The 17745-nt window shown below is 36.4% G+C and overlaps 1 protein-coding gene across 6 annotated transcripts in view; it reads left to right on the plus strand.

Moving 5' to 3' along the window:
* Nucleotides 1-17745, plus strand: part of LOC107746378 (kelch-like protein 13) — a 53975-nt gene that overhangs the window by 17790 nt on the left and 18440 nt on the right. For 2 of the 6 annotated variants that reach the window (XM_016560561.1, XM_016560564.1), the window contains exon 1: nt 13063-13587. The exons of the other annotated variants lie outside the window; for them this stretch is intronic. In XM_016560561.1, the coding sequence (XP_016416047.1) occupies nt 13490-13587 (98 nt within the window). In that variant the 5' untranslated portion in view covers nt 13063-13489. Of the gene's footprint in view, nt 1-13062; nt 13588-17745 lie in introns of those variants that run through there. 6 annotated transcript variants of the gene reach the window in all.

Here is a 17745-nt window from a genome sequence, read left to right on the forward strand (position 1 = left end):
TGGAAAAGTACAGCAGTGGAATGAAAAAATGCATTTGAGTGAACGACCCTACTAAAAGCTACTTAGCAAATACAGATGGCAGAGTATTAATAAAACAAAATTGTATAGCCACCAAATTCGCAAATCTGACATCCAGGAAGTAAATATGTCTTAGGCAGCAGTTTTACCACAAATATAGACAAGTGATACCACCACAACCACCAGAAATACTTAACTGTGTCTGCTTTACAATGAAACACAAGTTCATTGCGATAGATTCCCTGACATAATACATTCATTGCGACCAATTTAATAGATGCATCATTTTAAGTTAGAACAACTTGAACAGCAACAAACAATAACAATACAGCGAAATAATTAACTAACTACGATCATATAGCCCTCTATTAAACATTAAAAAATTATTTCATCATAGCTTACTCAGTAGTGCTGCATTCTTGCACCGCTTGCCGCGGGAATTTGTGTCAGAGATGGAACAATTAATGCGACTTTGTGAAACAGACTGAACAGACTGTTTGCTATAGCATCATATTAATGCTAGAAAGTCTATGCATTTGGCAACTATATTTTGTTAATTTTGTTAAAATATTTCATAATTAAAAAATCTATTTTCACACTCCCCTGGCGCCGGCCCTACTTGGTGAGCATAAGAGACTTTTTTTTTTTTAATAAAAATCATGTTGACCCCCAATTTTTGAACAGTGTAAATATAAGTGATTATGATAGCATTAATGACCAGGTATAGCACTACGTATAGCATTAAATTCAATTTTATTCTTAACTTGGGTGGACTCGAACCCAACACTTCAGGCATGTGAGTACAGCTTGATATGAGAAAGGGGTAATGATTTAACGAGATTAAAAAAACAAAACACTGGGTGGATCTTTATCATTATAGGGTGGTTGTGTACACACACTGCCAACACACATTTCAGTCAAACAACTTGTAAAAGATATTTAAAAAGTTTTTCACACTGAGAAAAAATGGTTATTTTAAGAGCTGTGCACAGAAAGGTTCTTTTGAGGAACCAAAAATGGTTCTTCTATGGCATTGCAACAGAAAAACCCCCTTTTGGAAGCATTATTTTTTAAGAGTGTAGCGGTTTAAAGACTGTTTTAGGGTCTTAAAGTTCAGCATGATGATGGGGATTCATATAAGAATATTTTGTGAACTTTCCATAATTTTTTCTCCTCTCTCTTCCATTGTCAGCACTCGCTGTGACACTTTTCATCCTCTCACTTATTTCCCCCATTCCACATTACTTCTTGCCGTTTTTATCTATACTAGTCCCTTCCTGCCTTCTCAGCCATTTTTTCCTGCCCTTCTTTACGTGCTTAATGAAGTGAGTTAGTCTCTTTGCAGCGTTGAGCATTGTACCAAATCACAGACATGTTTGTTGAATGCATGACGGCAATGCCCAATTCAGAATCCGCTCAATATGCCAGTTTGTAAGTGCCTCTGTGTGTGAGCTACTACTCCTAAAATGCTTTGAAAATGACAAATGCGGATTAATTGTGGATTTTCTTTAAGATTTGCCAAAAATACTTTGCTAGATCATACAGCCACCAGAAGCTCTCAGATCAAAACATTCATGACGTGCTGATCGTTTAGAAGCTTTTATTTCATCTTCTCTCCCTTCATCCCTTCTTAGAGAAAAGGATTGTTTCAGATGTAAGCCTTGTTGTATGATGTTTTGCATAATTCCTGCATAATAATGACTATATGTAGAAAGTCTGTAAGATTGAACAAAATAGCTTGTCAGTCATATGTTAAAGAGCAGAAGAAAAACCGTGGAATATTTAAAGGTCTTTTTTTATTGTAAAATAAAATGAATCTCTTCCAAACCAGTGGAAGTTTTTAAGAAAAAACTTTATGTAGGACCTTGTTTACAAAGTGCCTTACAAAAGATGTGGGTGTACAGTATTATGGAAAGAGAGACCATTCTTTGACAAGGAAGAACAATGTGTGTATTATTAATATGAATATTTCACAATACTACTCTTTTTACTGTATTTTTGATCAAATAAATCAACCTTGGTGATGGAGCCGGCGCCAGCGCAGCACTGATGAGGGGGCGGTTGTGGTGACGAAAGGGGGCGATGACATAGCACAAAGTAAAAGTAAAAAAACATATGTAGCCCATTCACGTATTTGTCGGACCGTAAACAAACCTGCCCACTACTACTAGAATACTGGGTTCACACAGATAGTGTTTTGGTCGCGAGATGGGTCAGTTTTTTTTTTGTTTTTTTTTAAGTGCAAGGTCTAGAGACGTGTTTTAGAAGCTGAATTTCTTTGAACTTGAGTGCCGTGTATTATGTATTATTATTAGAATGATGTATTATGCACGAGAATTATGAGCGAGAAGAAGCTGCTATAAAGACCTGAGACGAGAGCACAGCATTCAAGACGTCGAGTAGCTCATTTACATTGAAATACATTGGAAAAGTACAGCAGTGGAATGAAAAAATGCATTTGAGTGAACGACCCTACTAAAAGCTACTTAGCAAATACAGATGGCAGAGTATTAATAAAACAAAATTGTATAGCCACCAAATTCGCAAATCTGACATCCAGGAAGTAAATATGTCTTAGGCAGCAGTTTTACCACAAATATAGACAAGTGATACCACCACAACCACCAGAAATACTTAACTGTGTCTGCTTTACAATGAAACACAAGTTCATTGCGATAGATTCCCTGACATAATACATTCATTGCGACCAATTTAATAGATGCATCATTTTAAGTTAGAACAACTTGAACAGCAACAAGCAATAACAATACAGCTAAATAATTAACTAACTACGGTCATCTAGCCCTCTATTAAACATTAAAAAATTATTTCATCATAGCTTACTCAGTAGTGCTGCATTCTTGCACCGCTTGCCGCGGGAATTTGTGTCAGAGATGGAACAATTAATGCGACTTTGTGAAACAGACTGTCCTAAATTGTTGCTATAGCATCATATTAATGCTAGAAAGTCTATGCATTTGGCAACTATATTTTGTTAAATAAACCATTATATTTCATAATTAAAAAATCTATTTTCACACTCCCCTGGCGCCGGCCCTACTTGGTGAGCATAAGAGACTTTTTTTTTTTTAATAAAAATCATGTTGACCCCCAATTTTTGAACAGTGTAAATATAAGTGATTATGATAGCATTAATGACCAGGTATAGCACTACGTATAGCATTAAATTCAATTTTATTCTTAATTCTATTTGATTTAATTTAATTAGTCAAAAACCTTACTATTAGCATGGATAAATGCGGACTACCTATTGCGATTCTCAGCTTTAGTAGAAATGTTGCCCTTGTTTTTATTCAGCCTCTTGTTCTCACTAAGAGCAGCATGTTCTTTGAAATGTTCTCTGCTTGAGCCCACACAGTTTTTGAAACTCACTCTTTGAGTGTGAAGCACAGATCTGTTCACAGTGACCAGTGTGATTTGTGATTTAACATTTAAATCCATTTTCATGGCAATACCTCTGCTGTGCCATTAATATTTCTGTTTTATAGTCAAGGAAGCCCTGCTCTTTTTCCTGGAAAATATGTTTTTATAATAATAATTATATATTTTAATATATATATTATAATAATATAGTGTCCTTCTTCAGATAGTATCCAAGTAATCATGCAGGCTTTTTCATAGATCATGAACTGATTCTGGGGAAATAGAGCAAAGGTTGGTTTCACTTTCCCAGCTCAAGTCGATTGGTATGAATCGTTTGAATTATTCATCTTTATTCACGAGTTTGTGACATTACACAGCTGCTTGCCACACATGATGTATTGACTGAGGTACTAGCAGAAATGGTTGTAATGTTTGGCTTCAGGCTGTGCAGGTGAGCTGTGAGAGCTGCGGAACAGGAACTGCTTTAGACGACCGCGAGGGTGTGCAGCATTAGTGGCACGTTTACCACTGTACAATGCTGTCGACATGATGGCAGAGACAGCGAGGTTTATAATAGCATCGCTCTCTGTCTCTTAAATACACACCCTTCTGTCCTCACCCACTTAATTAAGTGCTTAATGCGTGGTGAGGGTGAGCCGTGGCTATTTATAGAAATGTATTAATAGAGTGATTAAGGTGGTAAGGAGGGCAGCGAGAGTCTAGGATGTAATAGGATAAAGAACATTTGCTCTTTCACGTGAGAAAATGATGAGTAAAGCACAAGGGAAAGCAGAAACGAAGGTAGTGTGAGGTGTGTAGGCCTGTCACGATAACAACTTTTTGTTGTGCGATATATTGCCCCAGAAATAATTGCGACAGTATGTCAAAGCTGATTGTTCAAGTAATCGAGCATCATCTGTGCACAGTGAAGGTTATTACTGGTGTGTGTGTGTGTGTTGTGTTTTTTTTACTACTCTGTGAACCTCTTTTTCTTCAACTGCACATCTGTTTCACACGCTCATACACAGGGCTTCTTAAATGGATATTTCACCCAAAAATGAAATTTTGCTGTTTATTTACTCACCCTCAGGCCATCCAAGATTTGACTTTTTTTTTTTTATTCAGTAAAACAGTCAAGAAGATTTTTAGCTGAAACCAGTTTGCGGATTTCCCCGTTTGCCTGAGGCTATGGACTGCAGGTAATAATGTAAATAATGCACTGTTTCTTGCAGATGCCGATTGTTTCGCTTCATAAAACCTCTATATATCATCAGGAGAAGTATTAATTTTGTGTTGCCTGTATTTGTTTTGTTTTTTTTCTCAATGTGACTGTAAGCCACTGACTTGCATTTTTTGAATCACCAAGGACCACAGTTTTGAAATACTGTTGTTCTTTGATGGCTTGAGGGTGTAAATTAACAGCAAATTTGATGTTTAAACCATCCATTTAAGCACATGGCACGCAAATAGGCATACTATAGCATGCTTTTCTACTGGAGTGAATCACATTGTCTTGCTTGTCTCTTGCTGTGTTCTCTTGTGTTATACACTCTCAAAAAGGGTGTTAATTTTTTTTAAATTTGTGTTGTGAATATTTTAACACATTTTGTGTAATGCTGTGTGTTAAAAACATAAAAGAAAAAATTGCATCGCAGTGTGTCCAATATGAGCCGTCATTCTTTTCACAAGATAGTTTCCTCACACTTCACCTTTTCATCATCAATGGAAATCTTCCATGTGTGGAGGTAAGAAAAAAGTTTATATTTGGCATTAGAAGATTTTAAAATAGGCCATCTTTTGTAATCATTTGTAGATGGTCAAAGGGCGTTTTACACACATACGCGGTAGCCGGAAAACTGCCTCACGAATGGCACTGTGAGCCGTGCCTGTGTTAACGCTACATGATTTCTGTGGTGGGAACCTACTTTAGCAAGCTTTATGGTTTCTGTTGTTAGATTTATTGTGAGTGCAATTGCTTTTAATTAATCATTGACACGTAGTGTTTCACATGAGGAAATTCATGTCGTTCACCGCATCGCTGAACAGATCTCACTGTGCCATGTATTGTGTAAAATGCCCCAAGACATTAACATTATCTCTGACGCTTACGTTTTTCTTGGCTTTCTAGCTAACATTAGCTTGCTATACTCGTTATGTGTATAAATAATCTGTGCCTTTATTTGCACTCTTGCAGCTTTGAATGGAAGATGCCCCTGAAACGCTTGGGACGGTTATTGATGTGACAGACAGATAAACAAGAAACTTCATCTCACCAAAACTCATTATCGCCTGCATGCTGAGGAAAATACATAAATAAAAATTAATAATGTGTGATGTCGAATATCACATTTTTTTTAAAATTAAAAATACGAACTTGATATTAACTCTTCGGGAGCTTTTCACTGGTAACACTTTGTGTGTTAGCAGGATTAACACTTTGGTTGAGTTAAAATTAACATGAAATGTGTTGTCCTTATCTAGACACAGTGGAGTGTTAAGAAACGACACAGGTTGTGTTGTTTTCAACACATCCTTTTTAAGAGTAATGCAATTAGCTAGGATTTAAAAATATATTTTATGTTCCGCAGTAAAAAGAAGGTCATACAGTTTTGGAACTGCATGAGGGTGAGTAAATAATGACAGAATTTTCTAGGGCTGGGTATTTTATTTTTCTTTGATAAATCTTTCTTCATTTAAAAAATGCTTATAATGATTCTTGATGCTCAAGATCTTTAACTCTAGTAGCCAATGTTTTCAGCAGTTTTTTCTGAATCTGTTCCGCAGCCCCATCCATAGCAAAAAACAAAAAAGTTAGTGTTGACCAATTCATGAGCAAAAGATTGTGAACTGATTCTTTTTAGTAAATCAAAAACACAGTGCAACCAGCCAAGTCTGATTCACAAACAAATGACTCTAAAGTTTGTCCTTTTACCGAAATGGGCATTATAAATGAAATAAAATCTAATTAATCTGAATCAAACTGAGCGCTTGTTAATCAGAATCAAATTTAAAGTGGATGTGTATAAATACCCAGCCTTAGAATTAAACTTTTGTAAACTATTCAGTTTTTGGGTGTTCACTGACTAACTTGCATACCTGCAAACTCCAGACCGATGGAAAAAAGGTGACAGGAATCACATGACTGGAATTTAAAGTGAAAGTGAGTGAGTTTACGCAATTTGCACAAATTGCGTAAATGGCCTATTTCAATGTCAGAAAGGCAGATTTTGCTGAGGTGATGGCTTCCCAAGTATGAACTTATTCTCCTCTATGGACCAACATCTTGTTTCAGGCCATTCAACTAAAGATGTTCACTGAATTTGTCTGTCTGTGCATCTTTGTTTTCTTGGATGTACCTGAGCTTCATGCTTGACTGAAATTAAATTTGACAATGGCTTGATTCATGTCTTCTTTGCTGAGCTCACGAGAACCTGCTTTTGAAGTGGCCACTGCCAGACCCTTGCACTCTCATCTACAATGCACATTCAGTCCGTGGGTTCAGTAAAGCCCTCTCTGCCCCATCCCACCTGTCTACTCCAAACACTCATCTCAGCAAGATTAGAAACATGGAAAATTGCAGTGTCATGTCTTGAAATGCAAATCAGCTTTCTTTCATGTCAGCTTCATTTGGATGCGAGTGGCTTTTGATAAGGTCACAACCCAGATTCCAGATTTTCTAGAAACAGTTTAAATCAGAAAGACAAGCAATGACATCATGCTAAGCTTCTCTGTGTCGTTTAGCTTGCCTTTCTTGCAGCCGCTAATCTTTCACCATTATCTGTAATACCTTAATGGAGAATCCATAGTAGCTGGAGAAGAGGGGGGGGGTGAGTCAGAAGTAAGCTAAAGAACAACATTGATTTTTATTTTAGTGAGTGGTTAATTTGCTGTTGTGTCTGTTAGTGTTCCTTCACAGATTAACTCCTAATGAAGGCTTCTGTTAACAGATACACTGTCCAATTTATCACAGTGACGCATCTGTTCTGAGCTGCAGGCTTGTATGGAAGCATATGTGTAGCAAAATTCAACTTGAAATGTAATATGCAAAATGGCTATGTATTTCTGTATTTAAATTTACATTTTCCCATACATATGTGCAAAATTTAGTGCAAAATGAAAATGAAAATTCAATTATATAATTTAAATTTGCCATTTTCTATACTAGTTTTAATATGCAAGTTAAAAACATATTTTAAAGCTTTATAAGTTGCAAAATTAAAATGTATTACCCAAATTGATTAGATATGTTTAACATGTCCAAGCAAAAACTGTAGCAAAATTATCATTTAAATGCTGTTTTTCCTTAATGCATTTAGACTTAGGGTTAGGACACTTGGGACTGCATTTTCATCATAATACTGCGTGATAATTGTAGCAAAATGCAGTGAGAATTTCAGAATGCATTCTGAACCAAAGGTGTAGCAAAATGGTGATTTAAATGTCTTTTATTTTGCTTAAATGCATTGACACTTACATATATGACGTTTTAATTGCATTTTGGTTAAATACCCCGCAATGAATATAGTTTAAGTCATTGTGGATTTGAAAATGCATTTCGAGCCGAGCACGCCCCCTACCTGTCAATCATTACATCAAGGCGGGGCTCAACAACAGGACACACAATAGGTCAATATTCACCGTTAACCAAACGCTTTTCACCTGCCTGAACATCTCTCACAGTTTACACTCCGATTGATGCACGTAAGCAAACAGACAGTGCTATTATACACTTATTTACTAGGGCTGTGAATCTTTGGGTAGACAGCTAATCGATTCGATTCACGATTCATAGGTTTTCGATTCGATTCAAGAACGATTTTTGCAAATTCAGAACTATTCAATTCGATTCACGATTAAATTCGATTAAATTCGATTAACGATTTGATTCTGCATTCTTTAAGTGCATTCACAGGATTATTTAAATGCTTCCCTTAAATTCTTTAAATGCTTAGTAAGGGGGCAAATTACACAGCAGCCTTTATGGTAAGAGAACCATAGGTTACAGAAAAAAAAAAACTTTTGTTATTATATGCTAGTTTAATGATGCTATGGCATGACATGGCATATGTATTAATTTATGTAAGCCAAGATTTAAAAAAAGAGCTTTAAAAGTATTGTGTATAGGCTAACATTTTGTCACACCAGGGGTGTAGCCATCATTTCAGAAGTGACAGAAGTATTATTATGTATAATTATTTTCTTATCTCTTACTTTGAATTTGCTACAAGAAATCAAATACACTGCTGGACAATAATCAATCATTTGTAATTTATTTATTTTTTCTAATGGCAATTTTATGATTGTTTATACTACAAACAATTATTTCAATTTTCTGCACAGAATAAGGTAGAAAATATACTTTATAGTTTCTGTACTGTAATAAATGATGTCAATTAGCACTGCATCATTCATAAATTTTATTTATTGTGTTTATTGTTTTAACGTTTCAGTTCATTCTGCTTTTTATTCAGATTAGCTGCAGATATAGCCTGGCATGTCTTAAGTTCTATGAGCGCGAGATCACTTTCAGTGCGAAAACTTCTTTATCTAATTTTCATAAAATAAAATTCTATAGTATCTAACTTTTCCTCTCCATCAGCGAATGATGATTCTGAAAGAAAATGCAATTTAAAATGCATAATTTCAGTTAGGGTGAAGAAAAGCTTTTGGCTTCTCTTCTGAGGCCACAAGAGGGCGCATCGAGCAAAATATTACTAATGCACGTTTATTCAAAGCATAAGATAACATGACTATCTGTGAAAAAAGTGCATAATGTTTAAAATAATGTTTATAATTAAGTTGCTTAAACAACTATAAACAAAACAGCATCATGTATGTATGCATAGTTTAATACAAATGGCAGAAAGCCAATCACACAGAGTACATTTTTCATTTAAAAACCTGAGATGCAGTGGGATGGGGAAAAAAAACCTTGATTATATGTTTTTTTCAAAGTTAAAATTTAATTAATCATTAATTTTACATGGCTTTCTAAACATGCGGCTCCTTTGTGCGAGATACGAGTGCAACGGTGATAGATGTCCCTCTAGAAAATGCGCAAAATATGTGTTCTGTGTGAACGGCTTGGTTTCAGTTTTGATGTAAACAAGATCTTCTCCGCATTGATGTTCTCTTTTCCCGCAATATTTGTTTAATGAACAACGCAGCAGCGCCGCATCTATGGCTTCAACTGGATAGACTAACAAAAACATTATAATGCAACGACACTTACATCGTCATCGCATCTCGTGCGCCACTGATAAGGCTGCCTCCTTAATGCACACCTAAAATTAGAATGCAACGTTTTTGCATTCGAATGTGAATTTTTATTGTAAATTCTAAGAATATTCGAAATTCACATTTTTTTGACAGCCCTAATAATCAGTGATGCTGTCTACAATGGATGCGGCGTGATGCGACACGACAGATGTCGCGTCCGGTGTAGCCATGGTGTAAGGTGGCAAATAGGTAAATAAGTGTAGAATAGCACTGTCTTTTTGCTATGTGCATCAGTCGGAGTGTAAACGGTGAGAGATGTTCAGGCAGGTAAAAAGCGTTTGGTTAACGGTGAACGGGTGAATATTGACCTATTGTGCGTCCTGCTGTCGAGCCCCGCCTTGATGTAATGATTGTCAGGTAGGGGGCGTGCTCGGCTCGTCATATATGTAAGTGTCAATGTATTTAAGAAAAATAAAAGACATTTAAATCACCATTTTGCTACCCGTTTGCTGCACCTTTGGCTCAGAATGCATTCTGAAATTCTCAAAATTCTCATGATAATTTTGCTACAGTTTTTGCTTGGACATGTTAAACATATCTAATCAATTTGGGTAATACATTTTAATTTTGCAACTTCTAAAGCTTTAAAATATGTTTTTCATTGCATATTAAAACAAGTGTAGGAAATGAAACAAATTTAATTATATAATTGAATTTTCATTTTCATTTTGCACTAAATGTTGCACATATGTATGGGAAAATGTTAATTTAAATACAGAAATACATTGCCATTTTACATACTGCATTGCTATGTTGCATATTACATTTCAAATTGAATTATGCTACACATATGCTTCCATAGGCTTACAGCTAGAGGCGCTGTCTGTCCTTTTAAAATGCGGTTTATATCTCTTGCTGTTTGATCATTGTGGTGTGATTACTTTGGTTGAACGCATCTCACCTGCTGTCTGGTACACACGTGAATTTTGAAGAAGATTGCTTTAGTATTGTTAACTGACTTGTGCTATTGAGACACAAGTAGAATTAACTCACAGATTGCCTCTGATGATCTCTCTATTTCTAAGCTCAGCTTATAAGATCCATAGCAGGCCTTGTGTGAACTTTGAAACTCTTTGTTGTGTATGTATGTGTTACTTCTCCCCTGTGTTTCCATATACATAATTCAGTTTGCATTGCAGTGTGAGTATAAATAAGTGCCAGACTCCTTCTCAAACAGATCAAAATATGGTCATAGATGTTTTGAGTAGATAGATATTTAGAATGGTTGCCAGCAATGACTGTACCATCCTTTTGGGTGAGTATTGGGCATCTGTCTGTCTTTAGTTACATAAGCTAGTGGTTAGATGATATTACTTATCGCACATGTTAACCTAACCGCCTGTCGTATCTTTAATTTCCGGGTGAAACTGAAATAACATTGTTTAATTGTACATGGTTGCAATGAAAATAAACCAACTAAATTGACCATTCACAAAAACCTGCCCTCCTTAGTTAACTGTTGCTATCTCCAATAAACAATGCCGCTCTCACACTACACATCATGTTCTCACGCAGTAAAAAAAATACATCGCAGAGCAAAGAGGAAACTGGCAACACACCGACAGACAAGACAGAGCAGGTTACTTCTGGTATGAAACCAGGTCTCAGGACTCTCAGCTTTCAAATTTTGTAATTATTAAAGAAATTCAAACAATAAATACCGTTTTGTGGGTCTTTATTGACAGATGACTGTATTGCCTCAGTTAAAGGGGCACGTGAATCGATTGTCTTTTCATATTTACTTAAAGCACGAAATGAACATGAATGAACATCAGAACGCATTTTATTTTAACCACGGACCACACCATTTTTAAAGTTTAAGTCCTCTAAAGTTAATCTACTCTCGAGTCTGATTTGTGGTTGGGATACAGCTGCGGCTACTGGGCATGCACACATAAATATATTTATTAAAATTTAAATACATTTTTTTTTTCATGCTGTACAACAATAATTACTGTCTTTGATGAATAAAAAGCTCAAAATTAGCATTTATTTGAAAATATTTTTCAACAATTTACTGTCACTTTAGATTAATTTAATGCATCCTTGCTGAATAAAAGGAATAGCTGACCACAATTTCTTTTAAGCCGTAGTTTTAACGTTTATAACATTTGGTTGTTTGTTGATAGTGTCTTATTTAAATGCAAAATTAATTTACATTGGACCCAATGTGAGGCGCACTTGGTCACGTTTTTAAACATTGTAGCACATCCAGAAAGCAATTGAATAAGTTAAAGGACATCTACTCTGACTTTTTGTCAGCACTTTAAATGAAGACGGACATAATCGCAGAAACGAATGTGGTAGCTCTTTCTTTCCCTCTGTCTCCTCTTTGACATGTGCTGTCACGACAGTGGGTGAAGAGCCCCGCGGTGGAGTTTGTGCCCTGCTTGCGCCGCCTAGCTAGAGAGATGTTTTGAAAAGACCTGTCTCTCATAATGGACATCAGAGGGGAATTCTTCACTATTATACAACACAGAGGAACAGAAGTGATGTTCTTTAATGTTCAATAGAATCATACTTAGGTTTTATATTTCTTGTGCCTGCAGTTGTGTGTTGTATTTTATGCCAGGTCATTAAACTCTTATCTGAGCTCTGAGACTCTCTCTCACTCACTAGCGCTCTGCAGTCAGCTATGGCAAGCCAGTTTAACATTTTTTCTGTACTTAAAACTAACTAGCAAATCTTTTTTTTACTATTACTTTTTTCTTAATTAATATTAATTAACTAAATAAGTTATTTTCAGTTTTCACTAGTTACTATACATCTGATAATAGTACTTATTCTGATAGTGACTATAAATTATTCACTTGTAAATATTAATTATTAATAGATACTTGTAAATATTGATTACACACTAGATCCTATTAGCATGTTAACACTCATTTTCCTAATAGTAACTGTGAAATAATCTGTGTTCACATATCAACTTAGTTCTGACTAGTATATTTTCCATTTGTTATTGGGACTTAGTTACCAGTAACTATTCCAATAGTTTTTCCATAGATACTGGTATCTGTACATGATAGATGTACATATTTCCTAGTTTTTTAGTAATATATATTTTACTATAATTGTTTTGTAAATTATCATATCTAATGTCTAGTCAGAATGGAAAAGATTAGCAGCAGGAAAAGATTATTTTATTCGCTTGGGTCAGAAACAGCGAATCTCTTTAAAAACTGGCTGTTGTTCTCACTACATTGCATTGTTATATTTCGTAAAAGTTTTACCCGCCAACTGGCGACTGACACTGTTACATACTCGCCAATGCCTATTTTTACTCGCATTTGGTGCTTGGCGAGTGTTAATTTTAGGCCCTGCCTACAATAGATAGTAGATAAGTGAATAAATGTTAACAAAGCTTGCCATACTCAGCCTGCATTCAAACAAGGTGGCACTATAGCTGAACATCCAGTGCACCGACCGCGCATGCCTCTTCCTTGCACTGACTGGACGCGACGGTGCCTATTTTTTCCTCCCCTCCATCATCATCATCATCATCCCTCTCTCTTTCTCAGGAGATGATGCTCGGCTCAGGCACACCTGCTTTTCACCTCTCGGCTCAGGCTTAAGTGTTATTCCTCTCGATTTTCCGCCAACCTTCTCTGCGGTATTCAGACAGAGCTGCCTCAAACAGAGCTGCCTGTGTCGGCGGTCGATCCTCCTCTTTATTTTCCTCTTCCTCTTCCCTGCTCTCGGTGAGGGCTGTCGGGGATGGAAGCCCGCGCTGGTCGCCTCTTCATGGACTCGCTCTTGACGGCTATTCTCATTCGCGCTGTATCTCAGAGGTGCTGACTGGAAAAACATGCCGTTGAAATGGAAAAGCGGTTCGCCCGTCAGCTGGAAATTTCCCGTGCCCGTCCTTAAAACGTCCAGGTCCTCTCCACTCTCGCCAGCATACATGTAAGTAGCTGTAATATTAACGCGTCGAAGTGCGTGCTTGTGTGTTTTAAAATGTGACCGTCAGTAACTGAGGGCGCGTGAGTGTGTTTATGTTACGTTATTACTCGTTCATTAAGGATGCTGCTGCTGTGTTTCGGGGTCGGTGTCGCCTCCCTTCGTTTCCCTGTAACCTAATTGTGAGCGTTTAGAGAGGTCTTGAGACCCATTTTATAACGTTTAGCGTGCTTCCGCGCACCGCCTAGTTTTCTGAATCCACATATGGCTTTCTCTACTCTCTCTGAATCCTTCTCACGGCTCTGTTTATGAGCTCTATCTAGTAATCACCGGGCCGCGATAACAGCCGGCGAAGCAGTCTTTTGTCTTGGCGTGTCGTGCGCTCTGGATTGGAGCCGCTAGTGTTGTGGTGGTGGGTGGGGGCCCGGTGGGCTGCTGGAGGATGCAGCACTGATGCTGGATGATACACGGAACATGACCGCTAGCGCTTCCGTTCGGCACCGTTTATACACCAATGCACGACTAACTTCAAATGTGTACTAGAAAAGCAGCAGCGTGTCTTTAACATGATCTTCTGTGGATCAGTGCGCACTAGAGTGATGTACAGCAGTGCGCCGTTGAAACGAACCCATTAAGAAAACCTTTACCATTATTGTAAAGATAATCATCAAATCCCATTTTATTATTGTAAATGTTTTCTTAACTTGTGGGGCTTTTTCCAAGCGACTTCCAACCAGTGCATCATCAAGCCACTGAATTTAATGAGAAATACCTACTAATATATAATGAGTTTTGAACCTTTTTGTCAAGAGCCATGTAAATAAAGGCATTTTAATGGATTAAATGTTTTTGTATATCACGTTCAATATTCTCATATATTCTATCATAAATTAATGTAAAAATGTAGTATCATTCATTTAAATTCACAAGTCCTTTTCATGTATTGTTTTAAAACTGCTATAGAAAATGCATGTTTCAAATGTTACAATCAAAAAGCCAGATGTGACTGATTCAAGAGATGAAATTTTGTACTAATGAAGGGGAGCCCATCAGCTGGCAGCAAAGTAATGTCCATATGGCAAAATATACAGCTCTAAGATAATAATAATACAATTATTATTATTAATAATAATAATAATAAAATAATAATGTCATGTAATTAGTCATGTATTCAGACAAAATTATGCTATCCTTCTATAAGTTGAGGCAATGATTACAGCTTGTGATCGTAAAGATTACAATATAAGGATAATATTTGGCAGTTTTGAAAGTCTATCCAGTTCTAATATTATGATCTATACATTTATCTGATAAGAACCGTACTGCAATTTATCTCTTTTTATTTATTTAAGATCTTAATTTTCCTCAGGCGCAAATTTGAAACCATGACCAGCTGTTTGTGGGAACGATTTGAGACTTTACTGTGAAGCGAGAGTTTAAAACGCTGGTCTGTCTTGCTAATCATAGGCTATATCTGTCTTCGTTTGAAGTGGTTTTGCTAGTTCAATTCAAGTTAAAGGCTAGATCTGAGAAAATCCTTTGGTTGCCTCTTTTGTTTCGATAATAGTTTCTTTCTCCTGTCTGTCTGTATTTCTGTCTTTAGTCTTTCTAGCCGTAAGTCTATTGTGCATATACAGTCCTCCTAAATTTCCCCTTGAGAATCAATAAACTGTTTATGTATATGTGTCTGTATCTTCTCAGATTTAAGGTTTGGGATGACAGTGTTGAGTTCCCGACCCTGCTGTCGCCCCTCCCAGTCAAACCTTGCCCAGTAAAAACAAAGTCTATTTTTACTTCTTTGGCTGTGTTGTGTGTGATTACAGGGTGAGCTGTGGTCTCTGTATTTCTTAATGGGAGGAGAGATGCCTCTTGGACACATGAATCATTCTCTTTTTGTGTGAGCAACCCTCTACATTGCGAGTAAATCACTCGCATATGCGACTAAATCTTCACTCTGGGCGACTAAATGATGTCTAATATTAGCCAATGGCTAATAAATTCTCAGATTTTACTCGCCAGTGTGAGTTGGAGGCTAAGTATAAGTTTAGTGATACGAATTCTACTAATAAGAACAATATAAAACGCACCAAGGATTAATGAACTACTGAATTCATGAATATTAATCAGGTTGTGTGCGTTCGCTCTTTTGAACTTTTATATATATTTGTTGTCCTAAAACCTAAAACCAAAATGCGTTCTTGTCTTAGGACTGTCCGTAGAGGGTTGGTGAGTGTGTGTTGAGACAGAAAATATTGAACAACAGGATGTTTTTGCCAGCTGCTAAAAAAAATAGTACTTGTGAGAGTTCGCACATTCATGCTGAGGAAGAACTGTGAAGTTTCAATAATTGTTTAATTCTAAGAGAATACAGAAGTCCACACCACAACTATAATGACACAGAGGAACAATATCATAGGAATCTCTTTCAGAATGAATTTTTGATAATGGGCTTTGAGGTTTGTGTTTTTTGTTTAGTTTTTTCCTAAAAAAAAGTAATGCGTGTCTTTCCATAGAACTATATTGAAGTTAAAGTGCATGTGGTGTTAGGAAGGTGAGGATTCATTTAGTTGAGTGTACTCCTGAAGTGTTACCTCACCTCTAAATATACCCACTGCCTGTAGTGAGGATTTCACGCTCGGTAGGGCAAGGGAGAGGTGTCCATATGCAATAAAATACTTGCACAATAAATTGCAAACGATTTTAAGTGGACAGTGTATGAACGAGCATGCATCACCACATAACCCAAACACAGTCCTAAGGGCACATTCAAGAAAAAAAAGAACTTTCTTATATTTGTGACTTCTTGTGAATTCTTGGGCTTCAGCTTAAAAGAGTGATGAGGAGTGACAGCCAGAGAGCTTCTGCCGCAGGGGGGAAGAGAATGACGCACACGTGGGTGTGTGTTTGTGTTGTCACAGGTGAAGACGGTAGACAGTCATGACAGATCTAAAGTCCTGCTCATCTGCTGCTAAAAGGACCTTGGCCTTGACCTTGGTACACATACGTATGATGATGAAAGTTTAGCCTGAAATTTTTGGTGTCAGGGTCGTCCAGGATATTCAGGGTGTGTTTGTTTTGCTGCCAGCACTTGTCTCATGTGCTTTAGTCTCCTGTGAAGACAGTGCCAAACCCATAGAAATGTCGACAGGAACAGACAACAGTTTGTCCTTTTCACATTCACCTTTCACGTTGAATTCTGTCTGTGTTTCAGCTTTTCATTTCTACCTTGTGATCTCAGATGAAAGAGTGGGATGTATCAGACTTCTTGCTGCCGCAGATTGAGAGAAGGCTGCTTTATTAATTTCAATGTTTTTTTTTTATTATTTTATTTTTGTACACTAACTTTCAGTCAAAATTCTCTTTGGAGGAGGCCACCAGCTGTTTTCTCTTGCATGTTTTACAAATGGGTTTATGCTGATTTTTTTTCTTTTCAAGATAAAAGCCATTTCAAATATAATTAAATATGACATTGAAGATCAGTTTCTTTCACACTGAACTGCGAGTAGGGATGGAGTCCTGTATGCTAAGTGTATTTAGTACACATAGTTTTGCTGTACAATCCAATTAATTAATGTTTTATATTATTTCAGTAAATAATATTTTCATAGGATTTTCATAGTTGAGCTTCCATGTTTCATATCAAATATTTATTTTTACAGTGGTTAAAATGTCTATCCACTTTGATTGAATGTTAAAGGGAATCACAAAGTATCAATACTATTCTAATTTTTGTTAAATTATATTCAGGACATTCAAACACTTGGATATAGTTCTATATTTTTTTTCCAAAATGTGTGCATTTGTTTTATTTCAAATAATTAAAAAAAACATCCTTTACCTATAAATGAAAGTTTGTTTTCTGATAGGTGTTGAGGTCTGTTTTGAGTAATAATATAGTGGTACAGTTTACAGTTCTAGAGTATATTAGAAACAGCCTTTGGATAGCTGTTTTGATCATGTGACCTCACCAGCTCCCCCTGTGCCACACAGTAATGACATGTGAGTAGAGTCCAAAATTAACTTTCTGCCACACCTGTCAATGGTGGTTGAATTGAGAAAATGTACTGGTCATGAATATTTCTACTGGCTATGAAAAAAAATGAAAAAAGGTATTATTTTATTGAAGTAACAATAGTAACAGTGGCATTATATATATATATATAT

Source organism: Sinocyclocheilus rhinocerous, unplaced genomic scaffold, assembly GCF_001515625.1.
Source record: "Sinocyclocheilus rhinocerous isolate Xijiao unplaced genomic scaffold, SAMN03320098_v1.1 scaffold77, whole genome shotgun sequence".
NCBI lineage: Eukaryota > Metazoa > Chordata > Actinopteri > Cypriniformes > Cyprinidae > Sinocyclocheilus > Sinocyclocheilus rhinocerous.